This window comes from Amblyraja radiata, chromosome 12 (genome assembly GCF_010909765.2).
Source record: "Amblyraja radiata isolate CabotCenter1 chromosome 12, sAmbRad1.1.pri, whole genome shotgun sequence".
NCBI lineage: Eukaryota > Metazoa > Chordata > Chondrichthyes > Rajiformes > Rajidae > Amblyraja > Amblyraja radiata.
The window spans coordinates 5,438,068-5,454,493 of NC_045967.1; the positions used below are offsets into that span (position 1 = coordinate 5,438,068).

At 47.1% G+C, this 16,426-nt stretch overlaps 1 protein-coding gene across 2 annotated transcripts in view; it reads left to right on the top strand.

Annotated features, from left to right (window-relative positions):
- Positions 1-13,014: 13,014 nt before the first annotated feature.
- zdhhc15 (zinc finger DHHC-type palmitoyltransferase 15) overlaps positions 13,015-16,426 on the top strand; it is a 72,136-nt gene continuing 68,724 nt past the window's right edge. The window contains exons 1-2 of one of the 2 annotated variants that reach the window (XM_033030137.1): positions 13,015-13,124; positions 13,155-13,308. In XM_033030137.1, the coding sequence (XP_032886028.1) occupies positions 13,191-13,308 (118 nt within the window). In that variant the 5' untranslated portion in view covers positions 13,015-13,124; positions 13,155-13,190. The remainder of the gene's footprint in view (positions 13,125-13,154; positions 13,309-16,426) is intronic. The other variant, XM_033030136.1, reaches the window with a different exon arrangement.

Consider the following 16,426-nt stretch of genomic DNA (forward strand, 5'->3'; position numbering starts at 1 on the left):
AGTGGGGGTGGGACTGCTGATCGAGGGCTCCGATTGGATGAGAGAGATGTCGGTCAGCAGGCAATGGGGGAGGGACCATGTTGATTCAGTGAGATGATTGGAGGACGGAGGTGTCGGTCAGAGGCGGATGTTGGGGGGGGTGGGACTGAGGATAGAGCGCGGTGATTGGAGGAGGGAGACGTGCCAAAACACTCTCGGCAGACCTGCACCGCAGCCAGGATCGATCCCAGCTCTCCGGCGCTGTAATCGCTGCCGAACCGACACTCGTCCATCCTCGTCCCCACCCGAGAGCCCCCCCACACCCGAGGGTGGCCAGAGACGTCGGGAGTCAGACGGGAGCGGTGCCCCCAGGCCCACAGCCAGCGCAGAGAAGCAGCGCTAAACCCAGCCCAACTCTGCCTGTCCCGCCAGGTTAACCTACAGCCCTGCCTGGATTTACGGGAAATATGTCATCAGTCCAGGCATGACCAGGCGAGACAGGCAAAGTTGAGCTGCATTTAGCGCTGGATTGAGCCTCCGAAGCCTCGCGCGTGTGTGCGAGTGTGCGCATGCGAGCGCGGCCGCTAAGATATTGTGTCCCCCCCTGTCCCCCGGTCCCCTCCATATTTTGATAGCGATTTCCGTGCCTGGCCCTCGTCAACCTTTTTGGGCACATCTTCAAAAGAAAAGTCTGATTCGTGAGACACGATCTCCCATGTACAAAACCGTGCTGACTATCCCTAATCATCCCTTGTCCACCTTGTGTAACCACACAAGCATGTATATCTGATCCCTCAGAATACTTCCTAGTAACTTTCCGACTACAGATGTTAAGCTCACTGGCCTCTAGGTCCCAGATTTTTCCCTGCAGCCCTTCTTAAAAAGTGGCATAACATTTGCCACCCTCCAGTCTTCTGGCACCTCACCAGTATTTAATTTCAGTCAGGGCACCTGCAATTTCCTCACTAACTTCCCACAGTGTCCTTGGATATATCTGATCAGGCCTGGGAGATCAGTCTACCTTTATACACATCAGGACCTTCAGCACCTCCTTGACCGTAATACTGACTGCCCTCAAAACACTTCTATTGACTGCCCCAAGTTCCTCGGTCCTGTCTTTTTCCACAGTAAAAACAGTTGAGAAATACTAATTGAGGGCCTTGCCAATCTCCTGTGGCTCCACACATGGTTGACCGCTTTGATTCCTGAGGGTTCCTATTCTCTGGTTACCTTTATTCCCTTTATGTACTTTGAAAATATCTTGGGAGTATCCTTAATATTACCTGCCCTCCCTTTTGCCCTCATTTCCTTTTTAAGCTTGTTCCTCAGCTCCCAAAACTCCTCCAGGGATACACTAGATCCCAATATTCCCAAGTTGAGCTGTGCATCTAAAGCAGCTTGGCTGCAAACTAATACAGTCACCAATATAATAAGTGCTGTTATTCAAAATGTGGCATGTACATGCAATATTAAATGATCCATTTACTATCAATCTAGTAACGTCTGTAAACTTATTTTCTCTGTATCTGCTTCATGGTAAAGCCATTATCTGTCTGTCATAGACTATCTCATCAATCTACTGTATGAAGAATGAATAAATGCACTGATAATAGAAGAGGTTATTTGGAGCATTAACTGTAAACACATTTTAGGCCATAAATTAAGATTCACTTCAAGGACAAGAAAAATATTGCACTGTCATATATTCTAATTCACTGCAGTTGATTTAAAAGGAAAGAAGTGTTTTGGACTGTGTCATGGCGATAATTTAGTGCTGCAGTGAGATTCTACTGCAGCTTTGGTTATTAATAATTCATATGGAGTTTATATTGCAATTTTTAATGAAACAGCTGGGAGTTTCTAAAGTTTGTGATTGATACTGTGATGCACCCAGGATTAACAATGGAGACTTAATCATGAAACATGTGATAAAAAAACAAATCAGGCCACCCCTATGCCTGTGCTTCTTCTGGGAATTTATGATAGTTATTTTGATATAATCGCAGAATATGAGAGAACGAAAGTTGAGTATTGTAATTTCTGGTACAACGGTGGAATCCACTGCAGAATACTAAGTCAACAAATTCAATGCACCATTGATCGACAGTATATTCAATGATGTGGAAAGTAACCACTGTTGTTAAATACTATGAAACAATAGGAAAAATTATTGGTACGCCAACTCACTTTATGTGGGATAATAGAATAATTGGCTCACTAATTCACTTTGCCATAGAATGGCAGCACATTCACACATTTACAGGAGTCGCTGCCTCAAAATGGCAGGCAGCATCAGTGACGCACACTGTGTGTGTGTGTGTGTGTGTGTGTGTGTGTGTGTGTGTGTGTGTGTGTGTGTGTGTGTGTGTGTGTGTGTGTGTGTGTGTGTGTGTGTGTGTGTGTGTGTGTGATCTTTCTTTCTCATTTATTATATTGTTTACAGTGTACTCATTCAAAATGGCGGTGCCCTGGTTGGCTGCGGCTGCATTGACTCTCGTTAGGGATAGCGGTAAGTTTTCTAAGGTCTGGCTTCATAACTTGCAGCGGGCAAGTTAACGTACGATCATGGGGCATTACTGAGATTACAACGGTTAAGCAGTAGAGACTACGTGGACGTTGAACTCGAGGAACGCCTGCACTGTCTCGGACTGCTGTGTCGGGAGAACCCAGCGGCCTGCAGAATTGCGGAGACATTCACAAACATTGGCCGCTACAGAAGAACACGGAGGCGGCGCTACAGAAGACAGAAGCGGGGCTGTCGAGGGGGGTTAACGGCGAGGCTAAAGGCTAACCCGTGGAGGACACCGCTCCCATCCGTTCTCCTGTCGAATGTCCACTCTCTGGAAAATAAAATGGATTATCTACATCTGGATCTCACAATAAAAAGGGAGGTGAGCGACTGCTGCGTTATAGTTTTGACAGAGACATGGTAAACTCATCTGTAACTGATGCGGCTGTTAGCTTAGGGGGGCTAACAACTTTCCGGTTCGACAGGGACACTGTTTTGACTGGTAAATCCCGGGGTGGGGGTGTGTGCATCTACACAAACAACAGCTGGTGTAATAATGCTACCGCTGTTTCCAGCCACTGCTCTCCGGACATAGAGTTTTTGACTGTGAAATGCAGGCCATTCTATCTGCCACGGGAGTTTACTGTGGTTAGCATTACTGCTGTATACATCCCCCCCGCAGCCAACACTAAGGAGGCTCTGCGTATTCTCTACCGTTCCATCAGTGAGCTGCAAAGAAATCATCCAGAGGGCGTTGTCATTGTTGCTGGGGACTTTAACCAGGCCAACATGAAGTCTGTCCTCCCTCATTTCCATCAATATGTGGACTTTGCTACACGTGGAGAGAATACGCTGGACCGGGTCTACAGTAACATCAAGCAGGCTTTCAGAGCAGTACCCCGGCCTCACCTCGGCTCCTCTGACCACCTCTCTGTAATGCTCATCCCAGCCTATAAGCCCCTGCTGATCAGAGAGAAACCCACTGTGAAGCAGGTTAGAGTCTGGTCTGAGGGAGCTACAGAAGCACTCCAGGACTGCTTTGAGTGCACGGACTGGGACATGTTCAGGACAGCAGCCACTCACAACCAAAACTTCAATGTGGATGAGTATGCCATGTCAGTGTCGGGATACATACAGAAGTACATGGAGGACGTCACTGTCATCAGGAACATCACAACCCGGGCCAACCACAAACCTTGGATTACTGCAGAGGTGCATGCCAAGCTGAAAGCACGAAATGCGGCTTTTAAATCTGGTGATTTGGGGGCTCTGAGAACAGTGAGAGCCAACCTCAACCGCGAAATTAGGAAAGCAAAGCGCGCCCACGGACAGAAAATCCAGGGTTTCTTCCAGGATGATACCAACACCAGGAACATGTGGGAAGGCATCCGGGCCATAACAAACTACAAGGCCCCTCAGATGTCTTGTAAGGATGACAGACTTTCTAAATTAACTAAATAATCATTTCGGCAGGTTTGAGGCACTGAACACCACTACAATGAGGAAATTAGAGCCACAACCAGGAGAACAGACACTGTCTTTTGAAACTGCTGAAGTCCGCAAAATCCTGGAGGGTATTGACCAGCGAAAGGCAGGCGGACCGGATAACATACCGGGGCGTCTGCTTAGGGGATGTGCCGACCAGCTGGCTCTGGTTCTGACAGACATTTATAACATCTCCCTGAACCAGGCCATTGTTCCATCATGTTTCAAGACAGCCACCATCATACCAGTTCCCAAAAAGTCTACAATAACCTGCCTGAATGATTACCGCCCCGTAGCACTCACACCAATAATAATGAAGTGCTTTGAGAGGCTTATTAAGCAGCACATGGTCTCTAAACTCCCCTCCAGTTTTGACCCGTTCCAGTTTGCTTATCGCCCGAACCACTCCACAGAGGATGCTATTTCCTCTGCAGTCCACCTGAGCCTACAACACCTGGAGGAGAGGAACACCCACGTGCGGATGCTGTTTGTTGATTTCAGCTCAGCATTTAACACGATAATCCCCCAGCATCTGGTGAGCAAACTGGCACCCCTAGGTTTCAATACCATACTATGCAACTGGATCCTGGATTTCCTTTCTGAAAGACCCCAGTCTGTGCGGGTGGGGAAGAACACCTCCTCGGTCATCACACTGAGCACCGGCTCCCCTCAGGGCTGTGTCCTGAGTCCGCTGCTCTTTACATTGATGACACATGACTGTGTCGCCAGGTCCACTACTAACCATATCATCAAATACGCGGATGACACAACAGTAGTGGGCCTCATCCGCAATAACGACGACCAGGCATATAGAGAGGAGGTGGAACAGCTGGTGAGCTGGTGCAGCAGGAACAACCTTCTCCTAAATGTGAACAAAACCAAGGAGATTGTCATCGATTTCAGAAGGAAAATTCAGCCCAGTCACACTCCACTTTGCATTAACAACTCAGCAGTGGAGCAGGTGAAAAGGATCAAGTTCCTGGGGGTGCATATAACGGACACCTTAAACTGGTCTACAAACATTACATCTCTGGCAAAACGGGCACAGCAGCGGTTGTACTTCCTCCGCAGGTTGAGAAGTTTACACCTCCACCCTCCCATCCTCGCCACTTTCTACAGAAGCACAATTGAGTCGGTCATGACCAGCTGCATCTCTACGTGGTGCGGCAGCTGTACAGCTGCGGACTGGAAGTGCCTTCAGAGAGTGGTGAGGACAGCGGAAAAAATCATTGGGACTTCTCTTCCTTCCATCATGGACATGGGGTACAAGCGCTGTCTGATTAGAGCTAAGGGCATTACCAGAGCTCCCACACACCCACAATTTGGACTGTTTATACTGCTTAACTCTGGGAGGAGGTACCGCAGCATGAAGAGCGGGACAACCAGGTTCTGCAACAGCTTCATCCCCCAGGCCATAAGATTACTGAACAATCAACAAAACCGAGGCTAGAACTTTTTAAATATCGACACTTTTTAAAAACTTTTTATATATATTTATTTTACAGAACCATGCACATGAGACATTTTTATAGACGCACCTAGCACTTTTACTTTTACTATTTACCTGATTTGGAGAGTCAAATGCAACGAAATTTCGTTCAAGGTGCACTGTGTCTAGGTGTATATCTGAATGACAATAAAGTTTTCATTCATTCATTCACTATGTTTACATATTCTGTTGTGCTGCTGCAAGTAAGAATTTCATCGTTCGATCTGGGACATATGGCAATAAAATACTCTTGACGACTACAAATAATTATCTCAAAAACTGGTGTAAGTACAATTCACTGTGATAAAAACACATTTAAATAATAAGGTACAGGTTTCTCCAACAATTTCCCACGACAAGAAGGGCAAACGCTATTCCTGGAGAAGGAAAGGAAGCTCTAGGAGATGGGCCACTCCTCCCAGGAATGGGTCCCAGAATGACATTATACATAACCTAGTGCAGGTCTGTCAAAGAAACAAAGTACAATAAAGGAAATGGCAAGAACTATTTTAAAAAATTAAGGAGTTTAATGATGTGTATTGCTGAAGAACATGAATGTAAGAAACAAGAAGAGGAGTAAATCAATTATCCACTCAGGCCTGCTTCATCATTCAATGATAATCCAGTCTAGGCCTTCATATCACCATCATATTTTCTCTCATTACTTTGTGAATCCATTGTTGTTCAAATACCCGCAATCTGCGCCTTGGATATATTCAAGCCTTCTTGATTATGACCCCACAGTCTAAAGGTTCAAGACACTGAGAGGAAAAAATCCTCCTCATCTATTGAATATATCCAGTTATTGAATATATCCAAGGTACAGATTGGCAGATATTTGAACTACAATGGGTAATGGGAGAGAAGGTGTGAAAGTAGAATGATGGTCAAAACTGAAATGAGTGATGGTGTAACCCAAGTAGGAATATTCTCAGTATTCCCCCAATGCAAGCCGTTCCCCCAATGCAAGCCGTTCCCCCAATGCAAGCCGTTCCCCCAAAGCAATATTGCACCACTCACGCATAGCCCCCAACTGTGCAGGCACGGCTCATTTCTCCTCATCCCCCAGAACTACCTCCTCCTCCTCTTCACCCTCCCTCTTCAATCTTTAGAGAGGGAGAGGTGGTAGAGAGGGAGGGGTGTAGAGAGGGAGGGGGTAGAGAGGGAGGGGAGTAAAGAGGGAGGGTGGAGGGGAGGGGGTAGAGAGGGAGAGGGGCAGAGAGGTGGGGGGTAGAGAGAGGGAATGGGTAGAGGGAGGGGGTAGAGGGAGAGGGAGTGGGGTGGAGTGGGGGGGAGGGAGGGTAGAGAGGGAGAGGGCGAGGGAGGGAGAGGGAGGGGGGTAGAGAGAGAGGGGGTAGAGAGGGTGGGAGTGAGGATAGATAGGGAGGGGGCATCTCTCTCCTCCACCCCTCCCCATCTCCCTCTAGCACCCCACTCCCCACACCATTTCCCTCCTCCTCCTCCTCTCACTCCCATTCCCTGCCCCAGGACCTACCCTGGTCTTACATCAGCGCCAGGGCCTGGAACTCGGCCTGGTTCTCGTACCCGGCCCGGCCCTGGCTGTAGACTCCAGCCGGCAGCTCGGCCGCTGTCTGGGCTTTCGTGCAGGCACGTCCCTGACCCCAGACCAGGCTCGTCCTTGGATCCAGCGGCGGCTTCTTTTTTGGCCCCGGTCATGGCCCCATCCCAAGCCCCGGGCTCGGCCCTCGCTCCAGCTCCAGCACCATCCTCCCCACCAGGCGTCGGGCGCTGGCAGCGGCCGCCACGCGAACGCTGGAGTACCCCTCCCTCCCGGAGTGTTCCGTCCTACCTTGCGAGTGCATTGTGACATCACTCGGGTTTTTTTCCCGAAATAGGTGAGTTTTCGGGCTGTTTTTAAAACTTTCAACGATTAAAAGGTTTGGAAATACAGGTGGGAATGCGACGGGAAGATGTTTATCGCCTCGACGGGAAAAATGTGAATAGAATGTGTGAAAATGGGAAGACTGTGGCCTAGCGTATGGAAGAAAATAGGAATTAACCAGATTGTGCCCAGATGACACACACACAAACATATATACGTACATACACACAAACAAGAGAATAGTTTTAGTAATATAGAAGAGATACAAAATCATGAGAGGAATAGATCGGGTAGACGCACAGAATCTCTTGCTCAGAGTAGGGGAATCGAGAACCAGCGGACATAGGTGGGGGGGGGGGAAGATTTAAAAGGAATCTGAGGGGTAGCTTTTTCACCCAAAGGGTGGTAGGTGTATGGAAAGAGCTGCCGAAGGAGGTAGTTGAGGCAGGGACTATTGCAATGTTTAAGAAACATTTAGATCGGTACATAGATGGCACAGGTTTAGAGGGATATGGGCCAAATGCTGGTAGGTGAGACTAGTGTAGATGGGACAAGGTACACAAAAATGCTGGAGAAACTCAGCGGGTGCAGCAGCATCTATGGAGCGAAGGAAATAGGCGAAGTTTCGGGCCAAAACCCTTCTTCAGACTGATGGGGGGTGGGGGGGAGAAGGAAGGAAAAAGGGAGGAGGAGGAGCCCGAGGGCGGGGGGATGGGAGGAGACAGCTCGAGGGTTAAGGAAAGGGGAGGAGACAGCAAGGGCTAGCAAAACTGGGAGAATTCAACGTTCATGCCATCAGGACGCAAGCAACCCAGGCGGAATATGAGGTGCTGTTCCTCCAATTTCCGGTGTTGCTCACTCTGGCAATGGAGGAGACCCAATGGAATGGGACATATTGGCCGGTGTGGGAAAGTTGGGCCAAAGGGTCTGTTTCCATGCTGTAGAAGTTAGTGACTCTATAAATTCATTTAAATAATAAATTGCATTTTCATTTTTTTTGCAAAGTGGATAATGTCATATTTTCCCCACATTGTATTCCATCTACCAACTTCTTCTCCACTCATTTCACCGATCTCAATCACTTTGCAGGCACTTAGTGTGTTCTTTACAACTTGCTAACTCACCTGGCTTTATATCATCAGCAAATGTAGATACAGTACGCTGGGCCCCTTCATTCAAGTCATTAATATAGATTGCAAACAGTTGATACAAATCAATATGGCATCTCACTACTAATTGTTTTGTAGTTCAAGAGAGATCCAGAAACAAGAAACTGTACTGTAGGTAGACAGAAAATGTTGGAGAAACTTAGTGGGTGAGGCAGCATCTATGGAGAGAAGGAATTGGCGATGTTTAGGTCTTGACCCAAAACGTCGCCAATTCCTTCTCTCCATAGATGCTGCCTCACCCGCTGACTTTCTCCAGCATTTTTTGTCTACCTTCGGTTTTTTCCAGCCTCTGCAGTTCTTTCTTAAACAACTGTACTGTATATGTTGGTTTTCAAAAAAAAAAGAAACAACGTGCTGGAGTAACTCAGTGGGTCAGGCATAAGGGCCCTGGCCTGAAACATCACCTATCCGTGTTCTCCCTGGGATGCTGTCTGACCCACTGAATTACTCCAGTACTTTATGTCTTTATTTTCAATAGAGATATATTTATCCCAACTCACTATGTTCTGCTAGTTAGCCATTTGCCTACATGCAAATAATATACCAATACAGTATATCACCCCAAATACCATGCCTTCTTATGTTGTGCATCTACCTTTAATGTTACACCTTAATGAATGCTTCCTAGAAATTTATCCTGCTTCCAATGCATCCATTGTATCCAATCAATTGTTTACCAAAGACATGGCAGGTTGTGGGTACCATAGATTTTGTTCAGAAAAACGTAAGTTCCAGCCAGGTATATAAAATTGGGTAACATTATAGTAACAACAAACCTTTTCCCAAGCATTACATCTCTTTGAAGGAGTTTTTATTACCTTGATTTACATCATACAGAGTGTAGTGGATGCAGGGGAAAGATTACAAGGCAACAATTCAAAAGAGTTCCTCAGAGGACTAAAGGACTTGTAAAAATCAAAGCTCAGTCAATGCTAAAAGTGTGTTTCAGTTTTGTAGCCATGCCCAATAAATGGATAGCTATTTAAAAATTATTCCGACATTGAAACATTTCAAATGTATTTCACTGGTCGTGAGCACTCTGAGACATCCTGTCCGACTAAAGCCCCTGTCCCACTTTCCCGAGTTACCACGAATTCTCCCGAGTTTTCCCCTTGATTCAAACTCGGAGAATAGCCAGTCGTAGGTACTCGGGGCTATTTTTTTAACTTGTGGACATTTTTCAACATGCTGAAAAAAACGTCCCAATTTACCTGATGCCCCGAGTACCTACGGCTGGCATTACGAGCCGCTACGATATATCCACAGACACCTACGGACTCGCTACGGACATTCCCCGAGTTTGAATCAAGGGGAAATCTCGGGAGAATTCAAGAGTAACTCAGGAAAGTGGGACAGGAGCTTAAGTGTGCAGACTGGCTGATCAGAGAATTTGTGCAAAACCATTTGATATGTTACACCTAATATTCCAGAGACCATGTTGAATAGAAACAATGAAGCAGTTTTGCCTGTGGTGTGATTTTGGTCTAAATAGGGAATAAGCCCACAGAGATGGCTTGGTCTTCTTCTTCTCAGTCAAGTTACATGGATACTGCAGATGGCTTTAGTGAGAAACCAGTGCAGCATGTGATACCCTCAGCAGAGGAATCATCCTCTCATCATAGACACTTGTTATTCCACCTCAGAATCTTATATTTTCATATAAACCAACTCTCATTCTTCTAAACTGGTATCCGAAAAACCTTAGCCATTTTCCCTTGAAAAGGAGCATAACAGTTTAGTGCTTATTGCATGAGAGTCCTTTCCAGTTATAGTGAAGGTTAAATGTAATATTCCCAGTGACGGTAGGTGGACTTAGTTGCTTATAATAGTCATGGGTCTCAATGCTATGAGGACCCAATGCTATGACCCTTTCAAACACACATTCCTTCAATCGGAGTGACTCATTTAAATCTACGGTCAGGTAGGCTGAGAGGGAACAAAGAAGCCTCATCCCTCACATCCATCCAGTCCTTCCAGGTGAGGCAGTGGTTCATGCGCACCTCCTCTAACCTCATATACTGCATTCGGTGCTCCTGACGTGGCCTTCTTTACATCGGCAAGACCAAGCGAGGACTAGGCAACTGTTTCGCCGTACACTTGCGCTTAGTCCACCAAGGCCTGCTAGATCTCCCAGTTGATAACCATCTTCACTTCCTATTCCATACCAACCTTTCTGACCCAGGCATCCTCCACTGCCAAGTGAGACAAGCAAACTGGAGGAACATCACCTCATATTCCGCTCAGGTAGCTTGCAGCCCAACCCAGAATACTGAATTCTGCAATTTTAGTTAACTAACCAATAACAACCCTTGCCCTTTCCACCTATAACCTTTCCTCTGACTTCATATTTCACACATCCTATCTCAGTGTTTTGTCTTCTCTCCATCTCGGGCATTTGTCCACTCATTTGCCAATCAACTCCCCCCTCCCCTCCATCCACCTATCACTTGTCAGATTTGACCTGCACCCACCTCTCTTCCAGCTTTCTCTCCCCATTACAATGAGTCTGGCGAAGGATTCCAACTCAAAACATCAGCTATACACAGTGAGTCCCACCGCAAAGTGTAGGATCAGCACCTCATCTTTCGCTTGGGTAGTTTACACCCCAGCGGTATGAACACCGACTTCTCCAATTTCAGATAGTCCTTGCTTTCTCCCTCCTCCCCCCCCCCTCCCAACTTTCCTACAGCCTACTGTCTCCGCCTCTGTCTTTCTTTATCCCGCCACCCCCCCCCCCCCGACTTCAGTCTGAAGAAGGGTCTTGACCCAAAACGTCGCCTATTCCTTCGCTCCATAGATGCTGCCTCACCCGCTGAGTTTCTCCAGCATTTTTGTCTACCATCACATTCTCCAATGGTGTGCCTGATCTGTTAGATTATTCCAGCACTTTGTGTCTTTTAAAAAAATAAACCAGCATCTGCAGTTCCTCGAGTCTCCGAAGAAATCTCCAGTCTGGTGACACAGGCAGACCGATGTTACCAACTACAGTGCAAAAATTATGCAAAAAAAAACAAGTGACCTTGATGTAGAAGTTTAAGGATTCCTGAAGGTGGCAGCACAAGTGGTGAAGAAAGAATGTCAGATCCATGTTTGCCAGAGTCTGGCAGCAACTCTGGCAAACATGGATAGGTAACATACTGGGCCGAGACCTTTCTTCAGACTGATGGGTGACATTTCAGGTCAGAGGCCTCCTGTCTCTACAAGAATATATACTTGCCGTCATTAGCCAGGGCATTGAACATAAGAGACAACTTTATGAAACATTGGTTAGGTCAGAGCTAGAATATTGTGTGCCATTCTAGCCACCTGACTGTAGGAAGGTCAATTGCATTGGAATGAACAATTTCAGTTATGATGAAACTGGGGTTTGTTTTTGGTGGAGTGGATGAGACTGAGGGGTGACCTGATAAGAGTTGCACAAAATTATGAGGGCCATAGATAGAATAAATCATTATTAAATAGCAGAGAACCCCTAAATAGAAGGCATAAAAGAACTTTGATCTTGTTAATACAATCTCTAAGTCACCAATGGCAGCTATTTTTCATTTAATATAGTAGCATGTCTTGTAGTTGCAGGATTATTAATTATGTATTTCATTCATTCAATTGTGACCATATGTTCCAAAGTAACTCGATATATTAATCTTCAATACTATTTATAATTTAGACTCCTCGTCGTCGCTATACCTTGATGTTCTTGCATTGTGCCACTCGGAAATTACCAGCATATATTCCCTGCCGTCGAAATTCCCTGGAAAAGAGGAATATCAGGAACAGAAATGTTGGAAGAACGCGGCCAATTTGAAAGCAGCATCTGTGGAAGGAGAGAGCTGTCAACGTTTCGGGTTGAAGATAGGCACAAAATGCTGGAGTAACTCAGCGGGGGACAGGTAGCATCTCTGGAGAGAACTGAGATCTATCTTCCAGCATCTCTAAACAAAAATAAAATGTTCTGTTTTTGTTTCAGGTTCTGGCATCTAAGATATTATTTGTTTTCCAATACGAGTTGCTATTGACGAGCCGTAAATAGACGAAGCTGGACCGAAATATTCCGAAATGAGAGGGAACCGACTCTAATGTGGAAATGGCGGTAGAGGCGGCTGTTGCTGAACAACCGAAGCAGGCCGCAGCTTTCCGGAAAGAGCCGAGTGGGCCGGCGCTGGAGCCGAGTGGGCCGGCGCTGGAGCCGAGTGGGCCGGCGCTGGAGCCGAGTGGGCCGGCGCTGGAGCCGAGTGGGCCGACGCTGTGGCGGAAGGAGCCGAGTGGGCCGGCGCTGTGGCGGAGGGAGCCGAGTGGGCCGGCGCTGTGGCGGAAGGAGCCGAGTGGGCCGGCGCTGTGGCGGAGGGAGCCGAGTGGGCCGGCGCTGTGGCGGAGGGAGCCGAGTGGGCCGGCGCTGGAGCCGAGTGGGCCGGTGCTGTGGCGGAGGGAGCCGAGTGGGCCGACGCTGGAGCTGAGCAGGCCGACGCTGTGGCGGAGGGAGCCGAGTGGGCCGACGCTGTGGCGGAAGGAGCCGAGTGGGCCGGCGCTGGAGCCGAGTGGGCCGGCGCTGTGGCGGAAGGAGCCGAGTGGGCCGGCGCTGGAGCCGAGTGGGCCAGCGCTGTGGCGGAGGGAGCCGAGCGGGCCGCATCGTACGGCGGGGTCGGTGAGACAGTGTTGTCCAAAGATCCTATAAGATCTTTGGTGTTGTCGGCACCGGCCGATCGGCCGGCTGGGAAAATGGCGATATCGCGAGGACTCTTGTGCTGCCAGCGGGTGTTGGCTTGGATACCAGTGCTCATCATCACCCTGGTTGTGCTTTGGTCTTACTACGCCTATGTGGTCGAGCTGTGTGTCTGTAAGTGCCTCTTTATTTTGAATTTGGTGCTGACAGGAAAACAGGAGCTGTGTCCACTGGCCGGCAACAGTCAAAGGGTCTGTTCCCATCATAAACTTGGCCCCTCAACCAGCTGTCAGGGCAGGAGGACACGAACTGGGGAATGTTCCTGGTGCTCGACTTTAAATACACAGCACACAGCTAGCTGTATCTGGATAAATACATATGCAGGTCCTTCTGATTTGGGCAATCCCTTGGGATGGACGAAGATTTGCATCCACTCCTGATTTGTAGGCTCTGGGGTGACCGATGAGGCCAATGCGGGAAGTGCAGTCTCCTCCACAGATGGGGCAGGAGTTTGTGAAGGGACAGGCAGATGGATTTCACAAGGCTTCTCTTTGCCCTGGATGCATGGACAAGGTTATCGGTGCTATCCTGAATGTTAACATCATAGGCCAGGAGTCATTGGAAGTATTGTATTTTCATTCAAGTTAAGTCGAGTTAATTGTCATATGGACAAATATGGCGAAGGAGGCTATATAAATGTATTTAGGTCTCTTCCTGTATTCGCTTGGTAGTCTCTTTCTTTGATAGAACTATGTTGTTGACAGTTCTGGATGATGTGTCATCTTCATTTCTGAATTTCCCATTGAAATATGCCAATTAAATCTTGTTCCTACCAAACCTGTAATGTTAACACTGCTTTCAGATTTATAATGAAGGTAGACACAAAATGCTGGAGTAACTCAGGCGTTTTGGGTCGAGACCCTTCAGTCTGAAGAAGGGTCTCGACCCGAAACGTCATCCATTCCTTCTCTCCAGAGGTACTGCTGAGTTACTCCAGCATTTTGTATCTACCTTCGATTTAAACCAGCATCTGCAGTTCTTTCCTACACCAAATTTATATACTTGCATTGAAAGATGTTGACGGCAACAGTACAGTTATTGCCCAGGGAATGTTACCAAGTAATTACATAACAATAATAATAATATATTTTATTGTCATTGCACATAAGCGCAACGAGATTTGGTATGCAGCTTCCATCCGATGTCATAACTTAAATAACTAATAACATTTAGATTTAGATACCCCGAGAACATGGTTTGGAAAAAGAACATTACAACAGTAAAATAGTCAAAACAGTTCAAACAGACTAAAGTGCAGATGTGTCTGTGCAACGTGACCATCCGAGGGAAGCAGTCCATGGGGGTGGGGGGCACTCAGCAGGGCCGGTTCAGAGCCGCTATAGCTCTGGGAAAGAAGCTGTTCCTGAGTCTGGAGGTGCGGGCGTAAAAGGCCTTGTAACGTCTGCCGGAGGGAAGTAGTTCGAACAGTCCATTACAAGGGTGTGAGGAGTCTTTATGGATGCTGACGGCCTTCCTGAGGCACCGTGTGTGGTGGATACGCTCTGTGGACGACGCGCTGAAGAGCTCTCCTCTCTGCCTCCGTGCAGCTGAGATACTACACAGAGATGCCATATGTTAGGATGCTCTCTGTGGTGCAGCGTTCTATCTACATTGGGTATTTGGGTTGATTTATACTATCTACATTGTACTACATTGAAGATATATACTATCTACATTGGGTAATTGGGTTGATTTAGGGGAATGTATAAATTATTGGGATCAAATCTGAAGGGGAATTACATGCGCACCCCGACCATCACACAAACCATTAACTCCATTTATACTTCATGCTGCCTCGGCAAGCCCAGCAGCATAATCAAGGACGAGTTGCACCCTGGCCACTCCCTCTTCTCCCCTCTCCCCTCAGATAATCAGGTGAAAACACACAACTCCAGATGCAGAGGCAGTTTCTTCCCAGCTGTGATCAGGCAACTGAATCATCTTACCACATCAGAGAGCAGTGCTGAATTACTATCTACTTCATTGCTGACTCTCAGACTATCCTTGTTCAGATTTTGCTGACTTTACCTTGCACTAAACAGTATTCCCTTATCATGTATCTATACACTGTAAATGGATCGATTATAATCATGTATTGTCTTTCCGCTGACTGGGTTTCACAAAACAAAAGCTTTTCACTGTACCTCGGTACACGTGACAATAAACTAAACACAAAAAAGAAAAAAAAATTAATCAAGAACAGTCAGCATGGATTTGCTAAGGGAAGGTCATATCTGTCTACTTTGAATTTTTTTAAAGAAGGTGAAAAGAAAGGTTGCTGAGGGACCCAATTTTCAGCAAGTTTTATGTAGCAGGTTCATCAATAAAGTAAATGCTCATGGGATCCATAGGAGAGGGGAAATTAGTTTCAAAACTGCTCAGAAGCAAAAAGTAACGGTTAATTGCTGACGTGTTCTTTATTTGCAATGAGATGGTGCTGTTTGTAATATACTCTAATGAAATGTAAGGGGACATAGAAACATAGAAAATAGGTGCAGGAGGAGGCCATTCGGCCCTTCGAGCCAGCACCGCCATTCATTGTGATCATGGCTGATCGTCTCTAATCAATAACCCGTGCCTGCTTTCTCCCCATATCCCATGATTCCACTAGCCCTTAGAGCACTATCTAACTCTCTCTTAAATGCATCCAGTAATTTGGCCTCCTCTGCCCTGATAAAGAGACCTGATAAAGAAGTTTACATAGAAAATTTGCATGAAGAATTATACAGCACATAATCCTCCAAAACTTTCGCCACCTCCAACGAGATACCACTACTGGCCACGTCTTCCCATCTCCACCTCTTTCTGCTTTCCGCAGAGACCGTTCCCTCCGCAACTCCGTGGTCAACTTGTCCCTTCCCACCCAAACCACACCTTCCCCAGATCCTTTCCCCTGCAACTGCAGGAGATGCAACATCTGTCCCTTTACCTCCCTCCTTATCTCCATTCAAGGACCCCAACAATCTTTTCAGGTGAGGCAGAGGTTCACTTGCATCTCCTCCAACCTCATCTACTGTATCCGCTGTTCCAGGTGTCAACTTCTGTACCTCGGCGAGACCAAGTGCAGGCTCGGTGATCGTTTCGCTGAACACCTCCGCTCAGTCTACCTTAACCCACCTGATCTCCCGGTTGTTCAGCACTTTAACTGCACCTCCCATTCCCAATCTGACCTTTCTGTCCTGGGTCTCCTCCATTGTCAGAATGAGCGCCAGGGTAAATTGGAGGAACAGCA